Source organism: Vulpes vulpes, chromosome 4 (genome assembly GCF_048418805.1).
Source record: "Vulpes vulpes isolate BD-2025 chromosome 4, VulVul3, whole genome shotgun sequence".
Lineage (NCBI taxonomy): Eukaryota > Metazoa > Chordata > Mammalia > Carnivora > Canidae > Vulpes > Vulpes vulpes.
In genome coordinates, this window is record NC_132783.1 from 52,059,507 (window position 1) to 52,078,249 (window position 18,743).

General features: G+C 35.9%; 1 protein-coding gene across 5 annotated transcripts in view; it reads right to left on the reverse strand.

The window, feature by feature from the left end:
• Positions 1-18,743, reverse strand: part of CCSER1 (coiled-coil serine rich protein 1) — a 1,368,919-nt gene that overhangs the window by 1,095,756 nt on the left and 254,420 nt on the right. For all 5 annotated transcript variants that reach the window (XM_072755652.1, XM_072755653.1, XM_072755654.1 and 2 more), the window contains exon 4: positions 1,788-1,881. In XM_072755652.1, coding sequence (XP_072611753.1) covers positions 1,788-1,881 — 94 coding nt within the window. The remainder of the gene's footprint in view (positions 1-1,787; positions 1,882-18,743) is intronic.

Here is an 18,743-nt window from a genome sequence, read left to right on the forward strand (position 1 = left end):
AAAAACGTCTAGTTGTTACAATTTTAGTGATGTAAATGACCAGTGGATTTAGGTATTGTCATTCTAATCCAAAATTAGAAAGTTCTCCATCAACAACATACCCTTACAACCACGCCATGCATATACAGACATCTTCATTATCCTTTTAATGATTGCTTAATATATATACCATTGCATATTTAATAAATATACTATTGAAGAAGATTCCAGGTGTTTCCAATATTTTGTTATTATAAATATTTTGCAAAGAAGTTATTTGTGCACCTTATTTTGTATATTTCCAGTGTTTTATGATTAACCTTCTAGAAGTTGGATAGTTGAATATAAAAGTAAAATGGATGTATAGTTTTGCTAAGTACTGACAAATTTACCTCCACAAGGATGTACATTCTACTATATCAAATTCTTCTAAGATAAATACACATGAACGACAAAATGGTATAATGTATCTATCTGTATAAAAGTGAGAAAAATCTTCCATTTTTAAAAGACTATCTATCAAATCAACTGCATGAAGAATGCTTTAAGAAATGATTATCCTAAATTTGTTTTCAACCAGAAAAAATTTAACATAGCTTCTTTTGATATTAGCCTACAATACAAAGTAATAAAATATAAACATTGTAAAATGTAAAACATAAACATCGCCTTCTTTTGACAATTTGTAATGTGATATTATCTATAATATAAAAATGCTGCCTAAACAAAAAATCATTATAAAATATTAGAACTGGAAATAACTTTAGAGATTATGTCTAATTCTTAAAAGTTAAAAATATGGACACTAAAATCCAACAGATTGATTTTCTCAAATATATGCTCTAAGACCAAGATTTTAAAGTTCCAGTTTAATATTTTTTGAAAAACAGAGAAAGAGAATGGCAAGGGGGAAGGCAGAGTGAGAAGAAGAGAATCTTAACCAGACTCGACACCCACAGTGGAGCCTGATGCAGGCCTTGACCCACAATCCTGAGATCATGACCAGAGCCAAAATCAAGAGTCAGACACTTAACCAACTGAGCCACCCAGACACCCTAATATTGTTTCTAGTTTAATTTGGAAATGACTATACTAAAGGTGTTATAAGCAAAAGAAAAAACAAAAGGTAAGTAACAGCTTCTCTTTGTACCCAAATATCTAAATAAGAACAAACAATTAATCCCTATAATCTACTTTAATAGGAGTAATTTTGGCATTTAAAGATATGACAGATTCATGCTTTAATATAATTAAGCTATTACAAATATAATGGGCTTCCTTCGTAATTCATTTAACAAGAATTTATTTATCTCATGCTATAACTATGTGTTTATGAGTTTGTATTTGTGGTTATTATTGGCAATTATTAATTTTGAGGACAACCTTATTGCATAAAATTAATCTATGTGTTTTCATTGAAGCAGCTAATATTTTGAAGAGTAAACCTTGATCTACAAAAACTCCATTCAGTTAAATAAAATAAATGAAAAATGGGATTGTAATTGGTTTTTCTCTCCCTCAAAAGGAGAAAATATTAACTTTTCCATTAAGTATTAAATGGCAAATTCCTTCCTTGAAGTTTCTTTATAGTTTTTTTTTCCTATTTTACAATTGTCTAGCAAATGGATTTATATTTCCATAATAGATTTTAAGATCACCAGAATCATATTTCAAAGGTACCTAGCATGTTATACACAAACTGGAGATGGAAAAGACTGAATGTATCCTATACAATATGAAGTTTATCAATGAAAGCTTAGTGACCAGGATCAGAGTTTTATGACCTGGCACATTTACTTAACACATACCCGAAGGATGAAGATTCTGTTCCTCTAAAAATTCTAGATCAAGCATTAGATCATCTTCATCCAGTTCACAAGATCCCAAATTATTCAAAACATCCTGAAGAAAAAGTAAAATCAATAGTTAGAGGTGAGAAACCACTGAGAAATTGAGGAAATATACACATACAGAGACCATGAAGCAAAAAAAGAACTCAAAATTATAAACGAAAAGTTTTAGCTGAATCACTTGACTCTCCCATGGGCTTTAACATTATCTACGCAATAAAAATTCCAAAAATTATTCTTAAAATCTTAACTCTCACTAAAACGGCTAAAAAGGATACAAAGTTTGTTTTTTTTTTCAAATGTACAGAAGTCTGTGAGCTAAAACTTCATTTTTTTTTTTTTATATTTACCTTTCAGACCTGGACAACATTCTTCTGATACATTTATAGAATTCCCAAATAAATTTTGTATACAGTGCCAACTGTGAGATATTCATTTAGACCATACTTGAAAGTGAAAATCCAGTTACCATTTCCCAATCAATTGCTTAACATTAGGAAGGATGAACAGAAGAAATAAATATCAATTAGATTAAAAATTAATTATTGACTTTCATAATGCTATACACATCAGAGGTAGATTACATTCTTCTCTTCCCTTCTCTTCCTTTCTTTCACAGAGCAAATAGGAAAATAAACCAGAAGGATATATTGAGAAGTCTTAAGGAGAAACAATAATATGCAGAGGTAGGAATTACTGAGGGAGGAATAAGGTCCTAATTTGTGTATTTGTGTTTATAGATAATGGTGACTATATGTTTTAAAAAAGTATGAACTTAACAGAGACTAGATTGAAATAACAGAAGTACACATTTTGTACAGATGTACATATTGCTACATGTACATGATGCTACATGTAGTAAATTACACTATACTGTAGACCATTTTTCCCATTGATGTGAATGTTATCATAATTTATGTTTAAAGAATTAAATATTCATTAAGGGAAGCCCAATGATATTGTCAAACAGAAAATGAACAGCTTAGTTCTAGAGATTTAAAGTAAGGACACTATGACTTTTAAATAAATTATTCTCACTGTAAAAAAGAATTACCCCTTGAGGCAAGATGGCAGAAGAGTAGGGGTCCTCATTTCAGCTGGTCTCCCAAATTTAGCTAGGTAACTTTCAAACCATCCTGAATACCTACGAATTCAACTTGAGATGTAAAGAAAAAACAGCTGTGATTGTTTCTTACAAGGTAGGAGTGTGGAGAAGAGAAATAGAGGGGACATATCAGAAGATAAACTTCAGAGGGAGCCTTAGTAAGGCATCTGCAGCAGGGCAGTTACAGCACTAGGGGCAATACAATTGGATCCTTTGGAAACCTGCTCCTCAGAGTCTTCCCTGCCTGGAAAGTGGTCAGTGGTGAAATAGAGCAAAATTGCAGGAGGAGAGTGTAATATCAATATTCCCAGAGACACTGAAAAAGCATGGGTGCCAAGAGAAAACTCAACTTATTCCATATACCATAAAATGTCCTCAGATCAGGAGACCAATGCCATCCTAGGTCCTGGTAAATGACAGGAATGCAGCAACCCTCCCAAAGCATCTGGCAGAGGCAGAGTGGGTGCACACTCCAGCGGGTGAATGCAGGAGATCCAGCATCAGAGAGAAATGGGCTGTCCTCCATTCCCTCCTGGAGAGGCGGAGCCAGTGAGCACACAAGACAGTGAAAGCTCTCCCTCCACCCAGTGCCCTTCAAATTGAATGAATCAGTGTCCCCCTGCCTGCCACCAGGAGGATTGGAACCAGTGCGCACTAAGAGACTGCAGTTTAGTATACACTGGGAGGTCTTGGTTCCAGCACTGGAATCTGGCCATTGCCATTTTTTTTCTTTCTCCTTTCACTCTGGAGAGGTGTGGCCTCGAGGGAACAAAGGCCTCACAGGGCAAAGAGCTTACACTGAGCCCAGCCAACTAGCAAGGGGCAAGGCATCTCTACTCAGGCACAAACACTTGAGAATCAGCACAGCAGGCCCCTCCCCCAGAAGATCAGCTGTTAGAACATAAGAACAGCAAGTTCACTGACAAAGCAGCACTGGAAAGCTCCAGGATAAAGGGAAAATAGTATAGACAACATGAGGCTTTTTCCTTATGATTCACTTATCTTTCAGGTTAAAAATTTCCAATATCCTCTCTTTCTTCCTGACTAATCTACAATATTTTATCATATCTTCATTTTTCAGTTTTTTTTTCCTTTTGGACTTTCATATTTTTACAATTATATGTCATAGATATATTTGGCATTTTTGGCTTCCTTTCAATGTATTCATTTTAATTTTTATAGATATAAAAGTTTGGTGTGTATGTTTTGTTTTATAATTTTGGAATTTAGTACCTTCTAACATATAGACCAAACTATACTCAGAGCCAAGTAGCACAAAGTGTTGATCCACTCCATGAGATTATATTATCTCTTCTTACCATTCCACCCCCTCTTCTGTCTTCTTGATTTTGTTGTTGTTGCTGCTTCCCTATATGTTTTGCTTTTTTATATAAATTTGGAATTTAGTACCTTCCAACACACAGACCAAAATATCCTCAGAAGCAAGAGGATCACTGTCTTGGTTCACTCTATGAGACTATATTCTCGCCGCACCCACACCACTCCCTTCCCACCTTTTTAAAATTTTAACTATTTTTTTTAATTTGACTTTCACATTCATGGTCTCTTTCTCCTTTTACTTTTATTTTCTGGTCACTGATCTACTCAGAATTGTCTAGGGAGTATTTTACTTGGGTCATGGCGGATATTTTTTACCGCCATGTATTCAATCATACAGCCTTTCTGAACCAGACAAAATGACTAGAAGGAAGAATTTTTTTAGGAAACAAGGGTGCCTTTTTAATTGCAATCAAGGGATCCCTGGGTGGCGCAGCAGTTTGGCGCCTGCCTTTGGCCCAGGGCGTGATCCTGGAGACCCGGGATCAAGTCCCACGTCGGGCTCCCGATGCATGGAGCCTGCTTCTCCCTCTGCCTGTGTCTCTGCCTCTCTCTCTCACTGTGTGCCTATCATAAATAAATTAAAAATAAATAAAAAATAATAATTGCAATCAAATATGCCGTCTGAAGTTAGCGTGCTCCCCGAGCCCGGCCCAGGGGCCGCACATGGCCCAGAGCAGATGGTGGCCTCACCGCACGTGGGGGCCGGGGCAAGGCTGCTGGGCTTAGCCCTGCTGTGTCACTGAGCCACTGTCTCCCCTGCAGGTGGCCCAGCCTCCGGTGCCCAGGACAGGGGAGGAGGGGCGGAGGGTGAGGTGTGAGCGCTCATACCTTCGCACATGCATGACTCTCCCAATGTTCGTGTTTGTTCTCCTTGGCTAAAATAGTCAGATAGCACTGTGAAGCCACTGCTGGGCTGGTGGGGGCAGCCCAGCGGCGCCGCCTAATTCTGTATCTGGAACAGGAAGAGCCGCAGGTTGATGTGATATGCTGTGTACAAAAGACTCATTTTAGACCTAAGGACACCTTCAGACTGAAAATGAGGGATGGAGAACCATTTGCCATGCAAATAGTCCTCAAAAGAAATCTGGCGTAGAAATCCTCATGTCAGATAATTAGATTTTAAACCAAAGACTGTTACAAGAGATGAGGAGGGACACTAACATACTTAAAGTGTTTATCCAAAAAGAAGATCTAACAATTATGAATATTTATGCCCTTAATGTGGGAGCAGCCAATTATATCCACCAATTAATAACCAAAGCAAAGAGACACATAGATAATAATAATACACTGATAGTAGGAGACTTCAACACTCCACTATTGGCAAAAGACAGATCTTCCGCCTTCCTACCTGTTAGAAGCACAAACTCTTCTCTCTGGAGCATTCTAGGTGTTCTCTCTTTAAATCTCAGGTCCAATTCATAGGTTTTCAGAATGATTTGAAAGTTACCTAGGTAAGTTGGTGGGGACAGGTACTTGGGGACCCTACTCCTCTACCATCTTGCCCCACACCCCAAGGACAGATCTTTAAGGAAGAAAATAACCAAAGGAACAAGGGCTTTGAATGATACACTGGACCAAATGGATTTCAGAGATATATACAGAACATTCCATCCCAATGCAACAGAATACACATTCTTCTCAAGTGTACATGGAACTTTCTCTAGAATAGATCACATACTGGGTCACAAATCAGGTCTCTACTGATACCAAAAGACTGGGATCATTCCCTGCATATTTTCAGACCACAATGTTTGAAACTAAAACTCAATCACAAGAAATTTGAAGGAACTCAAACACTTGGAGGTTAAAGAGCATCCTACGAAAAGATGAATAGTTCAACCAGGAAATTACAGAAGTATTAAAAAGATTCATTCAAACTAATGAAATCAAAGCACAATTCCTCAAAATCTTTTTAATACTGCAAAGCAGTACTAAGAGGGAAATACATCACAATACAAGTCTCCCTCAAAAAATTGGAAAAACCTCAGATGCACAAGCTAAACTTACACATAAAGGAACTGGAGATAGAACAGCAAATAAAGCCTAAACCAAGCAAGATAAGAGAAATAATAAAGATTAGAGAAGAACTCAGTGAAGACCAGAAAAACTGTATAACAGATCAATGAAACCAGCATTAGTTTCTTTGAAAGAATTAATAAGATGCACAAGCCCCTAGCCAGATTAGTAAAAAGATAAAAGGACTACAATAATAAAATCATGAATGAAAGAGGAGAGATCACAACCATATACCAAGGAAATACAAACGATTTTAAAAATGTATTATGAGCAACTATACGCCAACAAATTAGGCAATCTGGAAAAAATAGATGCATTCCTCAAAACCTACAAATTACCAGAACTAAAACAGGAAGAAATAGAAAACCCGAACAGACCAATAACCAGTGAAGTAACTGAAGCAGTCATCAAAATCATCCCAAGAAACAAAAGTCTAGCACCAGATGGCTTCTACCAAACATTTATTTTTTAAAAAAGATTTTATTCATTGATTGATGAGACACACAGAGAGAGGCAGAGATGTAGGCAGAGGGAGAAGAAGGCTCCAGTAGGGAGCCTGATGTGGGACTCGATCTGTGGTCTCCAGGATCACACCCTGGGCTGAAGGCAGATGCTCAACTGCCGAGCCACCCAGGCATCCCTCTACCAAACATTTAAAGAAAAAATAATACCTCTTCTACTAAGCTGTTTCAAAGAATAAAAATGGAAGGAATATTTCCAAACTCATTCTATGAGGCCAGCATCACCTTGATCTCCAAACCAAAGACCTCACCAAAAAGGAAAATTACATACCAATATCCCTGATGAACACGGATGCAAAAATTCTCACCAAGATATTAGCCAATAGGATTCAACAGTGCATTAAGTGGATTATTCACTACAACCAAGTGGGATTGTTCCCTCGGATGAAAAGATGGTTCAACATTCATAAAACAATCAGTCGTAGATTACATAAACAAAAGAAAAGACAGGAACCATATGATCAAATCAACTGATACAGAGAGAGTATCTGAGAATATGTAGCATCCATTCCTGATTAAAACTCTTCAATGTAAAAAAAAAAAAAACCTCTTCAATGTGTAGGGATAGAGGAAACATATCTCAATATCATAAAAGCCACCTATGAAAAGCCCACAGCAAATATTATTCTCAATGGGGAAAAACTGAGACCTTTTCCCCTAAGGTCAGGAACGTGACAAGAATGCCCACTCTCACCCTGTTAGTCAACAAAGTAGCAGAAGCCCTAGCCTCAGCAATTGGACAACAAAAAAGAAATAAAAGGCGTTCAAATTGGCAAAGAAGAAGTCAAACTCTCCATCTTTGCAGATGACATGATACTGTAGTATATAGAAAACCTAAAAGACTCTATCCCAAGATTGCTAGAACTCATAACACATACAGCAATGCAGCAATGGGGCATGATACAAAATCAATGCCCAAAAACCAGTGTCATTTCTATACACTAACAATGAGACTGAAGAGAGATTCAGGAATCAATCCCATTTATAACTGCACCCAAAAGCATAAGATACCTAGGAATAAACCTAACCAAGAGGTAAAGGATTTATACTCTAAAAACTACAGAACAATTATGACAGAAATTGAGGAAGACACAAAGAGATGGAAAAATATTCCATGCTCATGGATTGGAAGAATTAATATTGTGAAAATGTCTTTGCCACTCAGGGCAATTTACACTTTCAGTGCAATACTGATCAAAATACCATGGACTTCCTTCAAAGAGCTGGAACAAATATCCTTACGATTTGTATGGAACCAGCAAAGATCCCAAATAGCCAGAGGAATGCTGAAAAAGAAAACCAAAGATGCGGGTATCACAATGCTGAATTCAAGCTGTATTACAAAGTTGTGATCACAAAGTGCCAGTATGGTACTGGCACTAAAACAGACACATAGGTCAATGGAAAAGATAATCCAGAAATGGATCCTCAACAATATGGTCAACTCATCTTCTACAAAGCAGGAAAGAATATCCACTGGAAAAATGACAGTCTCTTCAATAACTGGTGCTAGGAAAACTAGCCACATGCAGAAAAATGAAACTGGACCATTCTCTTACACCGCACACAAAGATAAACTCAAAATGGTTGAAAGATGTGAATGTGAGACAAGAATCCATCAAAATTTTAGGGGAGAACACTGCCAAAAACTCTTTTGAACTAGGCCACAGCAACTTCTTACAAGACACATCTATGAAGGCCAGGCAAACAAAAGCAAAAATGGACTATTGGAACTTTGTGAAGATAAGAAGTTTCTGCCCAGCAGAGGAAATAATCAACAATACTAAAAGACAACCTACAGAATGAGAGAAGATATTTACAACTGACATATCAGATAAAGGGCTAGTATCCAAGACCTATAAAGAATTTTTCAAACTCAACACCCAAGAAACAATCAAGTCAAGGAATGGACAGAAGACATGAACAGAAACTTCACCAAAGAAGACTTACCCAGAGCTAACAAGCACATGAAAAAATGCTCCACATCACTTGCCATCAGAGAAATACAAATCAAAACCACAATGAGATACCACCTCACACCAGTGAGAATGGAGAAAATTAACAAGACAGGAAACAAGAAATGTTGGCAAGCATATGGAGAAAGAGGACCCTCTTGCACTGTTGGTGGGAATGCAAGGCATTCTGGAAAACAGTTCCAAAATTCCTCAAGGAGTTAAAAATAGAGCTGCCCTATGACCCAGCAATTGCACTTCTGCATATTTACCCCAAAGAAACAGATGAAGTGAAACGACAGGGTGCCTGCCCCCCCCCCCCAATGTTTATAGCAGCAATGTCCACAATAGGCAAACTGTGGAAGGAGCCATAATGTCCTTCAACAGATGAATGGATAAAGAAGATTTGATACACATATACCATGGAATATTACTTATCCATCAAAAAGGATGAATACCTACCATTTACTTAGATGTGGATGGAACTGAATGGTATTTTGCCAAGTGAAATAAGTCAATTGGCAAAGGACAATTATCATATACTTTTACTCATATGTAGAATATAAGAAATAGTGAAAGGGATTATAAGGAAAGGAGGAAAATTGAGTGGGAAAAAATTATAGAGGAAGACAAACCATGATAGATTCCTAGCCCTCAGAAATAAAGGTTTGCAGAAGGAGAGAACGGTGGGGGGATAGGGTAACTGGGTGATGGGCATTAAGGAGAGCACATGATGAGATGAGGACTGAGTGGTATACTATATGTTGGCAAGCTGAATTTAGATAAAATATAAAAAATAGAATTAAACATTATTAAACTTTAGAATCATGTGATATCTGTGAATAGAGCACAATAGTTTCAAAGGTAAAAAATATCACCAAATCTAAGAGATTTTCTCTACCAATGAAAGTTACAAGTAATCATTATCTCATTGTATTATATTGTAGTATCTGTATTCATCACAAGGTAACTAGTAATTTAAACTATAAAAAAATCAATGTTTACTGGCAGTTTTATGATATACTGTGGCAGGAATTGCCTACTGAGAACAAGTTGTGTACTTATATAGCATCAAAAATGTTAGAAAAAGACAGAATTTAGAAAAGGGAGATTTGGTAAAGACACTATTATTAGTGTCTATTAAGCGCTATTCAAATGAGAGAACCTTAATCTGAAAGTCAAGAATATGTTGGTAAAAAAAAGAATGTTTTACAGTGAAAATGTTAACACTGTATCCAAGTTAAAATTACTCTACCAATTTTAGTCTTATATTTAACATTTCATTGACTAATATTATATTCTTTTTTCCATCCAATATTCATATGTTGAAGTCCCAAACCCCAGTCCCTTAGAATATGACACATCTGGAAAGAAGTCCTTTAAGAAATAAATCATGTTTATGTAAAGTTGCATGAGTAGGAGTGCCTGGGTGGCTCCGTCGGTTAAGTGGCTGCCTTTGTCTCAGCTCATGATCCCAGGATCCTGGGATTGAGCCCCACATCAGGCTCCCTGCTCAGTGGGGAGGATGCTTCTCCCTCTCCCTCTGCCTGCTGCTCCCCCTGCTTGTGCTCTCCATCTCTATGTCAGATAAATGAATAAATAAAATCTTTAAAAAGAAGTTGCATAAATATTGCAGTAAGACTAGAGTTATAAGAAGAGGATTCTAGGACACTGGCAACACAGACAATGATATGAGGACACAGCAAGCAGGCAGCCATTTGTAAGGCAAAGAGAGAGGACTCAGGAAAAATCAAATCTGTCTAAACTCTGATTTTGGACAACCAGCTTCCAGAACTATAAGAAAATAAATTTCTATTGCTTAAGCCACCAACTCTGTGTTATTTTGTTATGGCAGTGCCACCAAACTAATACAGTCAACAACATTTAGAAAGCAATGAAGATTGGAACAAAGGAAGAAAGGAAATAAATTAGTGCCTGAAAGATGACTGTCACCTTTTTTTTTTTTTTTTTTTTTGCTATGCCCACTAAGGACATATTTTTCATTGTAGGATTCTATGGTTTGTCGCACAGCATTTCCTTCTTCTACTTGAAACCACTCTGTGCAATCTACCTAGCTATGGTACCAGAAGAAGGTACCAGCCAGGTTCTTATATAAGCCAAACCCCCTGTCTTTGGTAGATGAGCCAAGATGGGCATTTCAACAAAATTTGCTGATCACAACCCAAATGAGAAACATTTCTTCTTGGTGACAGATATTACAAGATGCAAAATGACATCATCACAGAGGCCTTGGATTTCATTATATAGTTAAGACTAAGTCTATTTGAAAAATAAAAAATGTCATAGTAGCAGGTCTTCTGGTTCCTAATTCTAACAATTCCAGAGGTCCAAAGGCATACATGATCTTTCAAGGATGAATTTTGAATTTTTCCACTAATACATCCAACAAAAGCTTGAAAAATACTTTTTTAAAAAAGTTTTATTTTCTAACAAGGAAATATTGAAAAACATTGCCACTAATACTCCTACACTTAATTTAAGGAAGTAAAACAAGGAAAATTAAATTAAATTTGAAAAACTTACTGATATTCCCTAATCAATTGCAAGTGACCCTTGGCATTTGAATTGGGGGAAGGGGTCCATTTAACACCCATCTAGATGAATTGCTCTTATATCTACTAATTCTAATTCTTTCCATATCTTGCTCACAGAGCATTTTCCCTTAGTGTAGTGTAATCTCTGAATCTAGTAAAACCTCATAATAAAGGGAGAGAAGATGTAGCAACATAATATGTTACAGAAGAAAATCAATGTGAACTCATAAACGTAAAAATAATATCTTTTCCACATCTCTCCTTAAAAGAGACCAACAGCAGTAACAGTACTTTTGGCCTCAGCCAGCACTGATGGGCAATTCAGATACCTGCTGCCCAATATTTACCAACAAAAAAACCCAGGGCTCCTCAGTAATTAAGGAAAGGGTTTAAAAAAAACAAAAAAAAAAAACAAAAAAAAAAAAAAAAAAACAAGAAAAAAAAGTTTCTGTGTCATTCTTTCGTTGCAAGAAAACAAGTTTCATCCAAAAAAAAAAAAAAAAAAAAAATCAGAGGCAGTTTTGGAAGACTAAGGAAGCCTAAATGGCTTTTCCTGGCTAATCTCTGACATATGAACAAGAAAAAGAAAAAGTATGGCTAGATTAAACAGCCTGAGTCTGTTGAAGGCTAAGAGTTCATAATACTCAAATAGAAATGGTGACATGAAGGATATAAAGAGGCGTTCATAACTAGGTGTTGTATGTAAGTGATGAATCACTAAATTCTACTATTGAAACTAATATCTCTATATTTTTACTAACTGGAATTTAAATAAAAATTTGAAACAAAGAAATAAAAAAGGTACTCATATTTAAAAAAACACATATAGGGTGAAATTTCTAATTTCTATTGTTTTCAATAAATAGTTTATATGAGTATTTTTTTCTAATTATATGTATGTTTATAGTAAGATGATATGTATTTCCATCTGTGTAAGGAGATAGCTGTAAATATCAAAGCAGCAGCACTGAAAGTAATTCTGTACCATGAACAGAAAATATTGATCAGCACTGATGGTTGCACATAATAACCAAGTGGAAGAGGAGTTCAGCAGTTAATTAACACTAATGATCACATCCCATATCTAACAGGGCACAACTGTGTGTTTCAAACATTTGATAAATTAGTGGAATATCTAGAAGTGGTAACTAAGCAGAAATAGTCTCTCATCCCCTAGAAGATAAAAAAGTTAGATAGCTCTACATAATAAAGATATAATAATGAAAGTTCAAGAGTTTTTAATAACATTCATACACCAGACCTATATATCATCATAACAGGGAAACTGTTTTGTAACACAAGAAATTTGGACTTAGAAAAAAATTATTATTTTGTGAGGAAACACCAGTACTGCACAAAATTAAAAGCTAGGCTTGAACTTAAATAAATAACTAAAGGCATAAGGGCATATAATAAGTAGATTTTAATTGCAAAAACAGAGTCTAACCTGATGGCCAGTATCCCCAGGCTGAATTATCTATGAATGTATAGCAAATTCCAATAACTAGACAAAGAAATTTCTAATTAAAACCTGGGTTGTGCAAGTTTAAGAGATGAGTTTTTCTTTTAATGCTAGCATGGTTACTAAATCTTGCGAAAGTCTCAGATATCTTTGAAATAGTCTCAGATATCTTTGAAATCCTAGGGAAATATGAAAATTTCCATGTCAGCAAAGTATAAGAATAAAAAAGATGAAAAGAAATGTAAATTCCTAGTAGCAATAAACATATGATAGGTTTTGAGAAAACTGTAATATGTATATTTTTCTTTAAAAGCATCTAAAGCATTTAAGATAAGTTGTCATGTTAGATTTGGTATTTTAATAGTACTTTAGGAAGAATTTGATTATATAAAATTGGAACCAATGTTTAAGGGCCACGGGAAATTTAATCCATATTCTAATTTATTGGTACGTAACATTTATGTGGATATTGAAAAGAGCTGATTGTTTAATTATAATGAACTATTTACCAAATTCATAGTATTAATAAATTGGATATTAAATCAAACACAATTACTACTAAGTATTCTCTAAACAGACATTTAAACTAACAGTAACACTGATTACTCATGTAATCTCTCAAATGACTTGGATTCATTAAAAGTAAACTAAAAAGTTATTAATGTAATTAAAAAATTAATCTTCTAAACCCTAGGGATTTAACAATGAACCTAACAGACCATGTTTTCTTTCTTCATAGACCTTATAGATAACTGTATTCTAGTAAAGAAGTACCATTTTTTTATGTTTTTTAATAAATCATTCTCCTGTAACTGGTTACTGGAAGCAATTCTACAAAGCCTTCTTGCTACTAGCTGAAATAATAAAATTGAATTTCTGAAGCTACTAAGTTGAAAAACCAAGGTCGGATCACTCCATTAATATGTAACCATTCCATAAAACCCATTCTAAAATAACATTTAACATTGTTTCTTTATTGCAATAAAGATAATAATTATGATCCTGCTAAAAATAAAGGAAGCTGAGACATGTCATGATATAAAGAAGCACTGCTGAAAAAAGAAAGAATTCCATCAAAGGAGATTATTAAATTATAAAATATTTTTTAAATGTAACATCATAAAGATGTTATTAATTGCATATTTATACTGCTATATTTTGGTCAAAGGATTATCCAAATAGTCTTAACTTATCTAAAGGGCAACATATGGCATCGTGGTATGGACTTACATAGTTGTTTATGAGATATGTCATTGACATACTAGAAATCCTCTGATCATTACTTGATCTAAAAGTGAAGAGATAACTATTCAAATTAATAAGGGGTAGTCTAGATTAGGTGCAGACTAGATTAGGTCAACTACTTTGACAAATGTCTTTTAAAAAGTCATATTATCCCAAAAAGATAAATCACAAATTATAAAAATGAGAAGTGTGAAAGTGGCAAGGTACACATATCATCAAAAACAGGTATCAGAATAGGCTGGGTACATATAATTGAATAAGAGTTGAGTATCTAGAGACACCTGGGTGGCTCAGGGTTGAGCATCAGCCTTCAGCTCCGGTTGTGATCCAGGGGTCCTGGGATCACATCCCACAACAGGCTCCCTGGAAGGAGCCTGCTTCTCCTTCTGCCTATATCTCTGCCTCTCTGCATCTCTCATGAATAAATAAATAAAATCTTAAAAAAAAAGTAGAGCATCTGTATATGCACACCTATATATTCAATGTGAAAACAAAATGCACCAATACACGAGTATATTTTTTAAAATGATTTTATTGTTATTTTTTTAAAAAGAGAAATTAGCACAATGATATTTTATAACTACTGCTCTGAGAATAGTTATTTGATTTTGATTTTCTGATTTGTAAAGAAGCATAATCATTATAATAGAATTACCTTCACCTTTCAACATGGCAGGTATGAAATATTTCCAAACACCACTTACTCTTTGCTAGGTACTGATTTACTGTACTGATTTAGGTAGCTCAAAATATACTTTTGATAATTATTTTCAAAAATATGTCTCAATTCTATTACCCTTTATTGATAAGACTTCCCACAAGTCCAAAAACATACATTTTGCAAATATGAATGGTGATCTTATGTTATTCACTAAAATATTACATTATAATTATAAATATGTATAAAAGAGAATACTGTGTTTTAATTATCATGTGTCTCCTGATGGTGGGAATGCAAACTGGTGCAGCCAGTTTGGAAAACAGTATGGAGGTTCCTTAAAAGTTGGAAGTAGAGCTACCCTACAATCTGGCAACTGCACTCCTAATTATTTACCCCAAAGATACAAATGTAGTGATCCAAAGGAGCACCTGCACCCAAATGTTCATAGAAGTAAAGTGCATAATAGCCAAACTGTGGAAAGAGCTGAGATGTCCATCAACAGATGAATGGGTAAAGATGAGGTGCTACATGTATACAATGGAATACTAATCAGCTGTCAAAAAAATGAAATCTTGCCATTTGCAATATTGTGGATGGAACTAGAGGGTATTATGCTAAGTGAAACAAGCCAGTCAGAGAAAGACAATTATCATATGATCTCACTCACATGTTGAATTTAAGAAACAAAACAGGATCATAGTGGAAAGGAGGGAAAAATAAAACAAGATGAAATCAGAGAAGGGGACAAATTAAGAGACTCTTAATCATAGGAAACAAACTAAGGGTTGTTGGAAGAGAGAGGGCAGAGGGATGAGGTAACTGGGTGACAGATGTTAAGGAAGGCATGTGATATAATGAGCAATGAATATTATATAAGATTGATGAATCACCAAACTCTAACTCTGAAGCTAATAATATACTATACGTTAATTAATTGAATTTAAATTTAAAAAATTATCACGTGTCTCTTTATATTTAAATATGAAATACTCAGCAAAATAAGATTCCTACAGCCATGCCCAGAGACGCTAATTTATCCCTTGATACTAATAAAAGGTAAAAAATTCTGCAAGTATTAAAACAAGGAAACAAATATCACACTATAATATTTCATATTTCATTATTTTTTAGGAAAGTTAACATTTATATGAATTCAACTAACCACAAATTTTATGGATCTGAAACCAATATCTGAATTCACATAATATTTAAAGTTAAACTCGGAACATTTTAATTTTAATCTGTGCAAGGAAATATAGTTAATTTTATTATTAAGTAATGAAAATAGGAAACTAGGAGGTGTGAATATATTGCATAATTAACAAATTTCATAAATAAAAATTAAAATGTAACAACTGCTGTTAGTTTAAAAATGCATGTTTTCACAAACAATAAGCTAATGGTTGTCCGAGGAACAGGGGTAGGAGGATGGGCAAAATGGGTGAAGCGGAGTGGGAGATAGATTTCCAGTTACAGCGTGGATAAGTCACAGGAATAAAAGGCATAGCATAGGGAATATAGTCAATGGTACTGTAATAGCTTTGTATGCTGATGGATAGTGGTGATGCTTGTGGTGAGAGCAGCATAAAGCACAGAGAATTTGAATCACTATGTTGTACACCTGAAACTAATATAATATTGTGTGTCAGCCACACTAAATTGAAAAATTAAAAATTAAAAAAATTACAAAGCATATATTTTTTCTTAGCATTATTTAATATAAAAAATGGTATCTATTTTCATGACAAAGTAGAACCAAACGTCACAGATGCCATCTCCTTGATTCTAAACCTGAATCTGATACCTTAGACTGTATCTAAACCTAACCTACAATTATAAAATGAGTAACTGGCTGGTGATGAACATGGCAATGTGAAAAAGAATGATAGAAAAATTAGAGTATTTGAAATCCTAATATTTAAAAATACTGCTTACAGAGAGAGATCATTATTTCTAGTCTTCATTCTTATTTATGTACAAGGGTACACAATTGAGCATTCCAAAGTCATGACATATATTCTATCATCTATTAATTGGTGTCCCTTTCAACTTTTTGCCAAGAATCATAACAATCCTTCAATTTTCACTACACACTTCTCCAGCATTATCCTCATGAAAGTATTAATTTGTATATATTCCCTCATTATCCAACATACAAAAAGATATCAATAGTATGGGTTTACAAAATAAATAGTAATTACTGTCATTCAAAATCACATAATATGATCTCCATCTACCTCTCCAAAATTGATTACTGCAAACTAATTAACCAAACATCTGTCAGACTAAAATGCCATCTGCATTTCTTTCATTGCATTGAGTATAACCCTTGGCCTCAAATACCTAAAAAACATATACAAGATAGCATATTTATACTTTATTAAATCATAAGCATTTTTTACAACACTACTTCTAATAGTGCTAAAAAATTATTCTATTTTTTTAAAGATTTTATTTATTTATTCACAAGAGACACAGAGAGATAGACTCAGAGACACAGGCAGAGGGGGAAGCAGGCTCCATGCAGGGAGCCTGACGTGGGACTCGATCCCGGGTCTCCAGGATCACGCCCTCGGCCAAAGGTGGTACTAAACTGCTGAGTACCCAGGGCTGCCCTAAAAAATGATTCCTGATAGGAATATTTAATAATAGGAAAGATTAAAAACTTTTCTCTAAAAAACTCCCTTTATGTGCAATATGTACTGGTTCTCATGAAACATAAGACCACCAACTGTACCCACACTATGCAGAGCGCATGTGCCTAGGAAATAAAATGGACTATTCATTGTACATCTTCCTAGAGTAAAATATGTGTGACTGCCTCATTCTTTGTTTTACCTCTGAGCAGAAAGTGCTTGTACTCTCAGAATCTTTAGTGTTGTACCACTAGAGGGCATGGAAAATAAGGACTCATTTACTTAATAATATCTTACTTATTATATTCTAATAGTGTTTTACTTAACTGAAAATGAGGTGTCTTACTGCCAAACTATTTTGATGTAGAACAATAGTGTCCTTTTAAGAACGCCACTTTTTAAAGGTATTTTAAGGGGAATAGATTATCCAGGAAAAGCATCCATGTATAATACAGAGGAATGTTTAAGGACTCTTAATTACTAGGCCTACATTAGGTTAGTGTTTTAGAGTCTCTAAGGTGTGCTTTTATGTTTAAGCTGTCATTTTAGTTTCACAAGAAACACTTATTTTTCACCATTATTAGTATATATTGTTCTGAAAACTGTATGAGATTCTCATCACTCTACTACTCCAATATATACTGAATTAGAAATTGCCACAGAAAACCTAAGGTCCTAATGTCCTAATGTGGGTGGGGCAGGACAGCAGAGGAGTAGGGTCCTGCTCCTGCTCACCTGTTCCCACCAACTTACCTAGATAACTTTCAAATCATCCTAAAAACCTACAAATTTGGCCTGAGATTTAAAGAGAGAACAGCTGGAATGCTACAGTGAGAAGAGTTCACGCTTCTAACAAGGTAGGAAGATGGAAAAATAAATAAATAAAAAGGCCTCCAAGGGGGAGGGCCCCCGCGAGGAGCCGGGCTAAGGCTGGGGGTGAGAGCCTCCAGGACAGGAGAGCCCAGTCCCGGAGAAGCAGGAGCTGCACCAACCTTCCCGGACGGAAAGCCGCCTGCAGGGAACTCGAGCAGGATCCCAGGAGGGGCAGTGGAGCCCCCGTCTCCGGGTTCACTAACACAGGAGGTGCGCCCCACACCCCGCGGCTGATCTCGGTGAAGGGCTGAAGCGCGCAGGGGGGCCTCGGGAGCAGCTCAGGCTGCGACTCAGGCAGCAGCTCCACGCAGAGGGGGCTGCGCGGCCGCGGGAGCACGATTCCAGCAGCGCAGGCCTCGGAGCCCAGGGCGCAGGGGGACGCAGCCAGGATCCTGCGCTGCCCCCGGGACAGGCGGAGGTGGGGAGGGGCCAGGACAGCGAGGACATTCATGCTGCCGGGTGCCCCAAGCTGTGCAGGTCAGCGGCCCCCGACCCCGGAGCATCCAGGCCAGTGCAGACTGGGAGCTGCGGTAGTTACTGCGGG